At 36.3% G+C, this 14,181-nt stretch overlaps 1 protein-coding gene across 1 annotated transcript in view; it reads right to left on the minus strand.

Annotated features, from left to right (window-relative positions):
• Window positions 1–14,181, minus strand: part of LRBA (LPS-responsive vesicle trafficking, beach and anchor containing) — a 419,275-nt gene that overhangs the window by 190,854 nt on the left and 214,240 nt on the right. The window contains exon 37 of the mRNA XM_009890761.1: window positions 6,169–6,293. Coding sequence (XP_009889063.1) covers window positions 6,169–6,293 — 125 coding nt within the window. The remainder of the gene's footprint in view (window positions 1–6,168; window positions 6,294–14,181) is intronic.

Raw genomic sequence — 14,181 nt, forward strand, 5'->3', positions numbered from 1 at the left:
ATGCCGAGGGCAAAGCCGTGTTTGAAAACACATCAGGACCAACTAACTTCAACACATTGTTCATTGCTTTCTCTGATTGCTGCCATACTTGATTTGAAGTTCCACTGGCTTACTTTAAAAATATGTTAATCTGCAAACATTTACAGAAGGCAGCAATTCCCCAGTGGCAATACATAAAGTTTAAATTGTTTAAGTAAATATATGCACATAAATTGCAAATAATAAACTTTTCAATTAAATGGAAACTAAAACAGAAACCCAAACAAACAAAACCCCAAACCACCAAATACCCTGGTTTTGGTTTAGGCCTTGAGCTTACCAAAAAACCCCAAACAACAAAAAAACCACCCCAACCCCCAAAATAAAAACAAGCAAACAAACAAAACCCACAAACAAAAGGAAGTTTAACTTGCCATACAAAATAAAATGTCATTTATGCATGACCCCTTCTACCCAACCAATAACTGCCACTTCTAAGTAAGCCTTTAAAAATAAAGTATTGTAAAGCTTTAACTGCATTGTACACACACAAATTTTACTTTCTTCTAAAATGTGCTCATGTAAATAATGATAACTCAGATTCTGGAGTTGTTCAACGGGAGTTGAAAACCTTCTTGTCATGGAAAATATGCAGCTGATATTTAGAAAGGTTTTCCTGTAATTAACTCCCCCTTGAGGATTTTAAGTTAGCAGCAGTAAAATTACCAACAGTATACTAATATACACCACATGCACTGTTACTCAGTGGCCTACCAGCATTCTCTTCAAGATCAAAAAAGTAAAATAGAACAAAACCAACACAGGAATAAAGTCAAAGATAATAATTTTTTTTTTTTTTTTTTTAATAGAGGCAAACTACGGTTGTTGTTTCAAAAACCCCATCTGCACTGTACAGACCTGCTATTTTTGCTTCCTTTACTACGATCTATTTGTGATATACTGAAGATGCTATTTCAAACTAGCCTTCTACCTATTGTAATTTAAGATTGAATTGAGAGCCAAGATCATACTTAGCACTACTTGTCCAAATTACTAGTATGTCCTTCAGTTTTTCTTCTCATCCCCCATTAGGAAAAAATAAAAACAGTATGGCAACTTCCAAGCCAAAGATGACTGGGTAACAGAAATATACATCTCCTGCCTCATCTTCATCACTTATTCAGATTTTATTTCTTTCCCCAACTAATGATATTATACTGATTCAAAACCAAATATCTGTGCAATTGCCTTTTTCAATAGAAGATTTTAGACCGTAAGTTATTTTAGTCAATTTTTGTAAATCTTTATCATCTCTTTGCATACGATGTTAGTTCCCCGCATTTCCTGACACGCACGTAACACGTTTGTACCCACAGGCAGAGGAAGATGCAGAGCCTGTCTACACGTCTGCAGATACTAGCTACTGGAAGGCAATACGACATCACACTGTGAACCAGAATCTGCTCCTACAGATACTAGCTACTGGAAGACATCACACTGTGAACCAGAATCTGCTTTTTCTGTACTGACTTGAATAAAGCACTATACCTGCAACCAACACACAACACGCTCACATAAGTATCTGTATAGCAATGAATATACTCCACATGGATTCACCTATTTTCTGTAGATAAATGCACTTACATAGGTAGGCCACGGTCTACTTCTCTTCCTATATTTACTGAGTAGAGATATATATGATGGAGCATGACATCATGTGACATACTCAGTTCCCAGGTATGTGCACAGGTACGTTACACTAGATTTCATATTTCAGGTCCCCAAACCCGCGGCTCTGTCATCTCTTAACCCAAACCGCACTCTGCCAGGTCTGCCTATCCTTGGCCTGACTGGAGCTTCGGGCACCAGTCCCACAGATCTAAGCTTACATTCACATGCACCTTTTCAAGATCAAGACCTCAAGGCACGGCCTATGTATTGCAGAGGACATAAGAGCCTGCTGGCAGAACTGCAATTTTATTATCATAATTCATTAGTGTAATTCCATGCAATCCGTCCCAAACCACTCTGTGAGACCCCGTTTCTACAAGTAGCTTTTTGCAAACAGATCTCTGCATCTGTAGAGTCTCTTATTTATTCCAGTTAAAATTGCTGGAACACCTGGGTGTAAAAATAACAGTTTAGTTTAGGTTGCTGAACAAGCTTAAGGCATTCATAGAATGACAGATTATTTTAAATTGTTTGTCTACAACTTAACCTTACATGTGAAATAGAATTTTTAAAAGCCATTTGAAAAATAAAGTACTTGAAAGCACAATACAGAAGATACGTACTATTACCTTTTTTTTTTATTTTAAAACATCTGGTAAATACGAAAAGCAATTCAGGGAAAAGATGCATTAAAAACCCCTTACTATTTTTTTTATATATAGAAAGGGCTCGCAGAAGCATCCCTCTTGTTTTCCGCTTTGTTTAAAAAGATAACAATGGAAAAAATGACCATTTTCACATCAATTTTTTTTCATATTTTTAAGACTTCTTTTTCATCCGTTGAGTTGAGGCAAAAAACCCTGACCAGTAGATTGCAATGCTGTAGGTGACCAGTCCCTTGCAGTCACAAAGCCCTGAACTCTGCCTATTGCCTTGATGGAAATGCTACAGACTGTTTTAATCCCCCCCCCTCCCCAAGTTTTTAACAAACGTCAATAAAAACCAACTAATCGCTTGTTAAAAAGCTTGATAAGATATTTTCCAGCAGCTAAAGAGTCTCTGACAAAATATTGTATTTGGGTGTCAATCTAAAAATACCAACAGGTTTAAAGTACTCATTTGCTGCACTTTCACACCTACATAAGTATTTTGGTTTCATTTCTAAACAACGGGTGAAAGGGAAAACAGAAAAGAGTTAACTCCTTCCATCCCAAAATTTTTCTACCGAACCACCTTCACCTCTCTTTCCTTCCCCCACAATACGCTATTAGACTGACTTTTATAAATAGCCATTTTGGAAGGATTTTTTTTTTTTTTTCCCCTTTGAAAAATTACCTAAAGCCTTTTTTTCCCAAGCAAGTTAATGTGAACTTGGGAATGGCAATTAAATTGTCAGAATTAAAAAATTTGTTTTTAACTAGAAGGTAGCCAGAAGTATAGTCATGGGGCTGGTATTGATTGTCTGAAGAGAGAACATTAGTCTTCAGGTATTTATTCTGCCACCTCTGCACCAGAGGTTCTCCTTCAAATCAAATCAATCCCTGGAAAAGATTGGTTCTTGCTACTAAGACACATAACTAGGCTGCAACCGAGCTTATTGTTGTTGTTGTTGTTCTCTCTAGGTTTTACTGAACAATATCTAGGCTTCCGATTGTTTCTGAGTAATTTTCACAGTTGCAAATTGCGATCTTTCCTAGACTGCGAGCTCTCTGGGGTGGAGAATACATCTGGTTTTATTTGAAAGACACCAAGCAGTTGATAATGTATAGCTACTAATGAAAAGTGTGCTAAAATCCATGCTTTCAAGCATGGTTACTGCAATAGTACTTTTCCATTATTTATGCATTATTTTCCCCTGTCTCCCTTTTGGCAAAATCCCTCATGCCCAATTTCAGGTTTTGGTTTTGCTCTGTTTTGTTTTGAGAAAAGCTTAAATAGGCAGTAGGGAACCTTTTATTTATTATTTAAAAATGCTTTTTTTGCTTCAGAGACATGCAAAATTAATTGAAATAGAATAATTAATGATAAATTATTGATAAGAAATCATAAAATACCAGGGAAAATATTCTGTGAAATCTAAGGATATCTAGAAAACAGGGCCTGGAAGTCTGGTTCAAAAAATCTGAACAGCATTGGATTTTCTGACCTGAAATTGGTTAAGATTAAAAGTTTATAAACACAATTCAGAAAGAAATAGATCAAGTGATTACTCCAGCCGACCTTTCTGACAACTCTACCTTAAAGACATAAAGAAAAAAAAAACCCAACAAAAATTGCGAAAACACTACACCAAAAACCCCACCTCCCAAAAAAAACCCCATAAAACCCCCAAGAACCTTTGTATTCCTATCCATTATATTTAGTTTCCAGTTGAACTTGAATCTGTAGTTTGATCATCTATTTTACATGTTGCCAGTGGAAGGTCTTGGAACAAGACAGTTGCATACGTACACACACTCAGTTAGGCAGATAGTAATTATCTATATTTTCAGAAATCAACATTAAATAATCACTTAAGGTAAACTAGAATATCTATCCAGGTAAACTAGACAGATAAAGAATCAGAATGGCAATAGATATCAAAGGCAGTATGCAATTAAATTCAAAATAAAACAACACCAAGAAATTAAACGTAACAGGAGCCTGTTAAGGATGTCAAATTCTGAACAAGAAAGACAGACAGAAAACGCTTAGCTCTATTTAAATTACCAGGGTTAGCTATTAGCTATGCCTATTAGCTACCTATGAAATAGGGCTACTTTTATTCACTCTTCTTTTGTATTGACAAAAATTGTACTCCTGTCAATTACAAACTGAGTACGACCCATAGCCCTTGAAATATAGCATGGATTAGTGAAAATATCACATTACTATGAAAGATGAATAATTGCATTAGTATGTGTTTACTTATGGAAGAATTAGTTACACAAATAAAGACAGGCACTCTAACTATTTTGCAGTAAAAATAAAAATATTTTTCAGTATTTGGATAAACAACATAAAGATTAAATATGAAAATATGAGTAGAATACATAAAACTGTGACAAGTTCTATTTATTTTAAAGTAAACATAATATTAAAGGGGGGCAGTTGTTGTTTATCCATGGAGTACTAAACAGAGAGAAACCTTGTGCCCTTAAAATCCATGGCATAGAAACAACACACAGTATTAAGAACAACAAGCCCCAAAGCAAAAAGTGGGTTAATTAATTCTACATCTTGTCCTCTTTCTATAGTCAAAGATGTAGGGCTCTATGAACATTGCTTTCAGATCACTTTATTGACTATTCTCTGTGCGGTCATTTATTTTAGAGGACCGATGTCACATTTGGCATTATATCAGCTGACATATTGTAGACATTTTCTTCCAGAAATGGCTCTTTAAGGCTGAGTGCAAGAGGTTAAGATGCCTGACGGAAACTAACTTTAGAACAGTTATGTTCTTCTATATTCATACAACGGTCTTAATAATTTTAGATTAGCATAAAGCTTATGCCTCCACATATAATATGTGTATGTGTAGGTATGCATATATGTATGCAGTAACTCACAGACTAAAAAAAGAAAAAAAAAAAGACCTAAATTTAAACTATTCTATTCGATGACATGTACCTTCAAGGGGAAGGGTACTCAGCTTTAATTATAAGCAAATTATTTTTAAATATAGGGTTTTTCTGCCTTACCAATGTATCTTCATTAGATCACAAAGACATAAAATTCTGACTAAAACCCAAAAGTGGGTGTTTGTTTGTTTATCTTTTTGGTTTATTATAGAATTCTCAAACTGGTTATTGTGTTAATTTTGTAAATACATTCCTCTAGAACAGACACAGCAGCATTAGCCGAGTGATCCCTGATAATAAGATGGGGAGAAAAAAAAACGTTAAAAAATGCAGTCTCCTTTTTTAAAATCACCAGGTAGAAATCATCGTTACCATTTGCTCCTTGAAACATACTTTACATTTCAGCATTTGTTGCCATTTCTTCCATATCAAATTCTCGCAGAAAAACTTGACAACTTAAACATAAGCAAAGGTCTGAACACAGTTTAGCTTTAGAAGTGTTATTTGTCTTTTAATGTATCTGTAATGATAGGCAGATACGTGCTAAGGCTAACTGAAACAACTGCTGTGGATTTCTGAACAGGAAAGATCTTCTTCTGAAGTTACTAAAGTATAAATAGGTAATTTACTGCGAGAAAGCATATCCAGGGATTAACGGCAAAATTGCATCCACTTTTCTTCTGCTTAGTGAGAACTACATGTGCAATCATTGTGTGCAAAGTATGCACTACGTGCCAGCTCCACTGAGATGTAACGAAGAGGCTTAACAAATACCAACGTTGCTTATATGAAGTAACGGCCAGTCTGCCTTCGTATTGAACGTGTCTGAAACGCAATGACAAAAGCCTTTGGCATTTAGGACAATTTTCTGGCATCCTATAGGAGCGAAGGTCTAGTCTTTACTGCTACGTACTGTAACCTGCTGCTATTGGTAAGAAGCAGATTTTACACTGACCATGTTCTCCGGCTGCTTTTAGTGTCGCTTCAGGATGTGTCGATCCAAGGGGGTTACGCACAAATCGTCGCCGGCGCCGCAAGTCATCTTCCCAGTAGTCAAGGCGCCAGAACTCACAAGGACGACTACAATGAAACAGAGGAGCCACATATGTTAGCAATTATCAAACAGCATGGTAGCGCTGAATTCTGCATAAAGCTCTCCTTGTTTGCGCTGCTTTTGCCTTTTTTTTTTTTTTAACCTCCCCCCTTTCTGCAATCTTTTACTTAGGTATGTCCTTGAAAATAACAATATCACCTTCCAGTCTAAGGAACTCCTTTCCCTTTTTTCTTGGAAGGTGAAATGAGCACTAAATACATCATTTTGAAATGAATTGCTGACAGTGTGATCAGTTTCCCCACACTCTAGTGGCATGTGCTCCGATTTCAGCCTCATTTCAGCCTCAGCAGGGCACCTTTCTCAGTGACTGCATTTATAAACCAGAATAGGGAAAAGGCTATTATAAATATGGTATAGCATTACCTATATTAATCAAAGTCTGTCCCCCTTCATTTTTCTTCCTAATTTGTGCCTTTTTGCACAAGGTCAGTAAATCATACCATGAATTCTTGGTCCAGAAAGTGTTAACTTTAATGAATACTTCAGTTACATGGTTATGTATGTGATAATAAAATATTACTCTGTTTAGATGTGCAGGAATTTAATTAAAATAATCTCTTAAAATATTCATTACATTTAGCCCCTGAGGCTTAGAACAACACAAGAAAATGCATTTCTTTTCCATTTACTGTTTTTAAATAAACCATTCCAGGAGAGTGAAACGGCAATCTATTTTCGAGCAAATCAGATTGGATTTCTGGTTTATGTAGTTGTGTTTTTACATTTAATTAAAAACTACATGTTATGATGTGTAATAATTGCTATATTGAAGGCATACTTTTAAAAAATTACATCCAGAAAAGGTTATCTCAAATTCATTCTTTTCCATTGCGTGCTCCAAATATACGTAGATCTTTTTAATATGGTCATATATAAGTGCCAGTTACTATCTTGTTATGATCACGAATGAATGCCACTGTAAAACAGTATTTTAGCCCAGAGAATGTACAAAACCCACCAATTTCACGTATAGCAAATAAGCAAACAGAAAACGCCTGAAACATAGAATAGCCATGATAGCCTGAAAATCTGGTTGCCCAAATTAAAACCCACTGATTTTGTTTGTTAACACAGCTAGCATTAAAACAATAGAGGAAAATCCATATATATTCAATTGCTGGTCCAGGTGCTAATAGAAAGTATACCTGTCAACACTGAAAAATGAGTAGCCACAACTAATTTAGAGATCACAATTCTTAGTTTTGAGATCTAAATGCAGAAATGAGTTTTATTTAAGGTAACTCAAGGTTTCAAAGAAACGTGATAACAAAAGCCAGAATAATTTGCATAATCCTACTCTCAAACGCAATTTGTAGACGTTAAAAATTGTGACTGAAAATAACCTTATAAAACAGAGAAGGTCTTCGCATCTACCTTCATTAAAATTCTATGTCTTTTTTCTAACACCAAAGAAAACACAGTGCTATTCTTCATCGTCGTGATTTCGTACTTTCAGAAAAATACCAAAGTACTGGAATCAAATGCCCCCCTACCTTATTTTCACACTTTGCATGTGTTACAATCATGCTAAAATCTGAATGCTTTGATTACAGAATCCTATGATTTTGGAATAATTAACCAAACAAAAAAATCATAAAACACAGGAAGATATGGGTTTATTCAAAGGTCGATTAATAACTTAAAATTCTCCATTAGTGATTATAGAAAAAAGGCAGAACACAGCTGGCTATGTGCATGCCTTTGATAGTCGTAGAGCATGGATAGGCACTTCATCATTCTGCCTTCCTACATTTATCTGTTAAAATTATTATCAAATATCAGCCAGGATGCAGTCGTGAATCACAGACTGCTCCTCGTCTTCAGGGGAATGATACAATGAGGGTCTATTCATCAGTATGGCAATCGGCACAAGTAATTAGTTCCCTAGACTGAGATCTCCTACAAAGCTTATTTCAGTCAGCGCCACAAACATATGACAATGAAAAGCTAATGGAAGCCGCTAAAATTTGTTAACCTCTTCTGCCATCAATCCTTCTGGTATTCTGTGCCACAGTATTATGCAAAGATGGTAAATTATTAATCTGTCATTCATCTATCTTTCTACAGTTTTGATAGAATTAAGTGATGCCATTCTTCTGGATAACAATTACAATTATACTACATTGAAAAACTGCGCTAAAATTATTAGAAAAATAGGTAACAATGATTAGGCACAAAGTATTATCCTGAAACTTAATGTATCTTTAGTTCCCTACTTTTACTTTCAGTTTGGCATATAAAATTTGCATAGGATTCCACCTCCTTCACCGGTGCACTGATTATTCGCAAACATATCAACTATCAGACTGTGTATTTGGGTATTTATAACTATTGGCAACCACTGTATTATAAGGTTAAAAAAAAAATCTACTCTCTACACACAGTAAAATATCCAACAAAAACCTGCACAGCCAAAAATAAACACCTATGTTGTCTAATCACAAGTGAGCCATTTTTGCGAGCAGCTACTGGGACAAATGCATATTAGTACCAATATAAGCCAGTATACTACAGAGCTACTCTAGAACAACCAGCTTACTAGTAAGATCGATTAACCACTGCACTCCCATCCCCAAAAGGCAATGCTGTACCACACAGACTTTGTACCTCTACAGCCAGGGGGAGACAGACATAAATATTGCTCCGATTGGGGCAGAATTGACTGCTGAAGTGAAGTATTATGAAGCAAAGGGCCAATTAAAGAGATTTTGGGAACAGTATAGTGCCATCGACTACAGGGGACATTTGACAACAGAATTTCTGGCCCTACAATAAAGGCTGCCATATGGACTAAAGGTGCTATATGGACTGGATCAATGAACATAAGTACCCAATTAGTGTAAGTGCAAGAGCAACATTTCTCAGGGGATTGGGGATTTATGAATTATAAATCATACGATTTGCATGGATTTGTCAGGGCCCCCTCTAACACGATACACAGTAATTAGTGGTTCCTTGGTAACAATATTGACTGAATAGAAACAAAGCTTTGATATTAAATGTTTTATTCAAATAGCGTAACTGTTATATTGCTTTATTTTTCAAACAGTTACCCAAATTACCAGGGTATGTACTCAGAATTGAGATAAAACCTTCCTCTCAATTCCCATGTAACTAACTAGATCGTTACAATTGTACAGAGACTACATGAAATACAGAATGACCCATATTCTCAGGACTTTGAACGTCATGCAACAGAAAAAGTCGCTTCACTGTGGTCAGTGGGAAAAAGTTTAAATGCTCACGTATCTTTATTCCACGAACAAGAAACCTATTTTTCCTACCAGTTTCAAAGATTAACACAATTGGAAACAAAACATACCAACTGGTGTATTAGTTTTATTATGGTATTAGACCAAAGGAATTTTAGGCATGGGAATTACCTATTGGCCTTCATACCCCATGGGAGATTTAAATTGAATCTAAGCAGAACAACCACAGAACGACAAGACGATCATGCAATTGCTAAAGAATTACTTCTCGTAATGCCTTATCCATTGTGTATTTCAAGACAGTTTGCTACCTCTATGACTGTAGAAAAGCAGCAGTCAGCACACTAGTGTGGATAGAAAAGGGACTCTGCAAGATGGGGAAAGGAAAGAGAATGTAAACCTACAAAAGCAATAGTTTGAGAGGTCTTAAGGCTGTACTTGGGCCACCAGTTAATTGAGACTGGATTTTAGCATACCACAGAAAGACGCATTCGGATCCTTAGGTTAGTGAAGTACTAAATAAACAAACACAGCACAGAAAAGAGAAACAAAGAAAAGGAAAGAAAGGCAAAAGCAGCATAGCGTTATAGAAATCCTCTGCAGAGACAGAACATGACTAGAGCTCTAAATGACCTCTTCTATCTAGAAAGCTATCTAGCCTTAAAGGCAAGAAAACCCACTCATATAAAAGACAACTGCAACAAACTTAAAAGCAGATGGAAACTGAAGTGTGTACGCCCTCAAAAATGTCATTATGAATACTCAGACCAGCACAGTCTGTTATTACAGTCTTTGCACATCTACTATTTAAAGAAAAACAGTTCTTCCTCTGCTGTATGGCAATCATGTGCATTAAATACAGATATGAAACATTATTCAGCGTGAATTTTGTACTGGTAGAGAGGACTGCACTGACACTCTGGAAGCAGAGGCTGTTCCCAGGCCAGGGAACGAGAACACAGGTGGTGATCATGACATAAGCATAATACTTCATTCACATGCCCTAAACCTATGTGAAGATACAAAGATAAATTTCCAGATGACATACTCCTCGTTGGAACTCTAACTGTAGACTTAAGCAGGTAAGTCAATCTCCAAACCTAATCAATCCTTGGTCTCTCCGCTAAGACCATCAGCAAGGCAATCAATTAGTGCTGGCAATTTCTAAGGTGTAAATGCTCGAACACAGAGACCTAGGCTAAATTAGTTTCATAGACAACCAAACACAGAGAGGCAACACCACTTATTCATCAGTAACAACAGTATAGGTTTGAAAGGAAACCTGGAAGAAGGCGTCTCTGCAATTTCTCCATCACCGACTACAAGCCTACCACAACTTCTGGTTTTAATTTATTCAGCACTTTGGTTGCAATGGCTCATCAAATGCACAATATCAGGTGATACTTCTAAATTACACAAAAGATCAGGCATAGAACACAAATAGTGATGCCCAATTTTAAAGAAAAAAATACACTGGACTATTTTAATGCTGTTCAGGAACATTTCTTGCTCTACCTCTAGATAACTTTTGCTTCCCTGTAAAATACTTCAAGAACTCAAGCCAGACATCTGCTGCAAGATACACAAACATTTTTCTCCAAAAAAAAAGAAGCAATAAGCATTTGCATTTGATTGTCAATCCAAAGATAAAAGTGCTGAAGTTCTAGAAAATACTGACGAAATCTTGATGGAGTACCTCTAGCAGACTGCAGGGCATCATGTAATGTAAGACTGCTTTACCTTGCAAATTGAAATCCATTGCATTTTCATGCAGCTGGATGTCTGGAATATTAACTAAAATGTCTCATATTTTGCATGTAATAATAAAACACAAGGTATGTTTTTGCTAACTGACTTAATAAAATGCAATTTCAGAAAGCAAGTAAAACATACTCTGAAACCCTTCAATATTCCTGTAATAAGCCTTCTCAAACTGTGATCTAAAAAACCAAGTTACACCAGAGCACATCAATATGATTAGCTACATGTCTATAAGTACTAATTTAAAAAATGTTTTGTGCACATCCAGCTGTGTTATTGATTTGTAATATGATCAAAAATATCTAACATATTTTGGAAAATAAAACATTGAGCTTAATGACGGTAAAGAAACACTGAAGATGTAACTTGATGAGCAAGTTCTCAGCAGCAGTTCAGCATTTCATGCAGAGATCCCGTGCACAAGCATTTGTGTTGCCATGTGGCAAACTTAAATCAGAGTACTGATGCAGTCGGGAAAATTCCTGTTTTTCAGTAAATCTGGTTCCTGATCTGATTCCCAAGTTTGCCTGTACTACCAAAGCACACAGGAAAAGGTTTGACCAGTATTAAGTCAAGGTTGCTGCTAAAATATTACTTGGCCAGCTATACTGTATCTCAATGTGTGCGTTTCACAGCACTTATAATGTACCTACTTCAGAACATTAAAGAGTAATTTTACTTACCCCTGGTAAGTGCATTGAGCTTCGGAAATGCTATCTACATTACCTGTATTTTCTTCAATGGCAAAACCAGTTAAAGATCTTCTACTCTCCCTCTCAGTTGCATTCACATAAGCCACACTAAACCCAATCACAGTAACAACCTGGCCTTATTAGGGTTCAATGTTTTTATTCTATTTTATATCAGTAACCTGTTTACACTGCAGTCTCACCAGCAACTATGTAACTAAAAATGAGGGAAAGAAAGGTGCAGGCAAGGGGAAGGAAGGAAAGGATGAGGAATAACATCTTTGATATCAAAAAAGACATATCATGTAATCATACTCTAATATTAGCAAAGTCTGTGCCTTCCCATGTTATCTTCTTTTCCCCCACACATAGACATTCATACTCCATAGTTTCAGAATACAGAGTTTCACAAAGGGAAATAATTGGGAACCCTTAAGCAAAAAAAACATCGTGCACAGGCAGGCTCTCAATCTCTGCCACAGTCATTGCTGTAGTAACAGGAATTGGTCACAACAAAGGCACAAGGCCACCAAGTACAACTTCTTTGGCATAACATCAAATTATGCAGAATGTTAATGTAATCCATTAAATTAGCATACTCTGTTTGCTGCTTCTAAGCCTTCTCCAAGAAAACATTTGGCTTTGTCTATAAAGGATATTATCCTAAAAGGACTTCTGCTTTTTCTATGCTTCAATTTTACCAAAAGCTGTGTGCATGGGGGGCTTCTTGTGTTTACAGAAGAGAAAGTAGTGCCATTCTTCTTTACATCTTTCAGAAGAAATAGACGTGAAAAGTAGAGTATGAACTTCAGGCATAATGTCTACATGGACTTAGTATAGAACTGTCCCGCTGAGGACCTTTGCATGGTTGTAGGGGACCCTTGTACAGTTTAAACCTAAGATATTTCCTGTGTAGGGGGAAAAAAATGGCAATGTCAGGAAGGGAAGCACGTCTTAACAGATTAACAGATGTTTTATGCTATTTCCCCACATAAACAAGACAGTACAAACAGCACAGATCTGTAATTCCTAGATTTGCATTTTAAAAACTGGTAGAAATGCTGTTTGTATGCTTTGATACAGTAAACAGTTAGGATATTATCTCTTTGTCTCAACCACCCACTAGACACTGCAGCTACAATTCCCCACCCAGACCTACCGATCTCTGTGTTTTGGATCATACCAAAAATCCATTCCCACCTAACTAGCATGCAAAACAAAACTAGGGGAACAATGATGATTTCGGATATCACGCAGGCTCTTCTCTGCATTGACAAGCTTTGAATTCCTCATTTAAAAAGCAATCCAGAAAACATGTTGACTATAAATGTCTCCGTCTCCCTCCATGCATTATAAAGCGCCATGTCAGGGTAAAGACAAGCTCACCTTTAAGGTGTTGCTGTCCTAGATGATGGTGTTATTAACCTCCAGTTTAAAACCAGCTCTGTTTATGTATGAGTTTATGTATGCTTTTCTTTGATCTTTATTAACCCCTTGGTGGCTAACCACAGTCCCAGCTTTTTTGGAGGCAGCATTCTTTGAAGTGCTGGCATTCCAGTGCACACTGATACTTCAAAGAGGGCTCACTTAAATACGTGGTACAGTACTAATCATGTATTCTGCAACCACTATCTTATCTGAGACTGATCTTATTTTGATCAGTCTAAAATAAAGCTGCACTTTAAAAGACGTCTCCTTAAGACACAGTTCAATTCTTGTTGCATTTCCATCAAGAATTATTATAAATTAACTGAAATGAGAACTACTCCACTTCTCTATCAGAAGTCAACATGAAAACTTTCTTCTGGCTTTGAGCAAAAATTAGTTCAGACATGACTCAGACATGGAAGAATGAATGTACAGCAAATTTGCAACCGGATGTTTCAGCTTAGTTGCTCATAAATCTTTCCAGATCTCGCACATCCTACACCTGATTGCAGTCAACAACTTTTAATTTGTTTTTCAAATTAACTACAGTTCATACAGATCCCATAAACTGCTATTCATATTGAAAATAACAATAACTACCATAATATACAAAAAAATAGCTACACTGCATCTCACTGGACCTTTTTTGCTTTTTTGCTTGATAATGCAGAAATTTAGTCTGCAGTCATCCCTTCTTTGCTAAAATGAACAATGGAATATAAGAATACAGGTTGGAGGATATATGATAAAGGAGCCAGCTCAAT

The sequence above is a fragment of the Charadrius vociferus genome, unplaced genomic scaffold (assembly GCF_000708025.1).
Source record: "Charadrius vociferus isolate BGI_N301 unplaced genomic scaffold, ASM70802v2 scaffold178, whole genome shotgun sequence".
Taxonomy (NCBI): Eukaryota; Metazoa; Chordata; class Aves; order Charadriiformes; family Charadriidae; genus Charadrius; species Charadrius vociferus.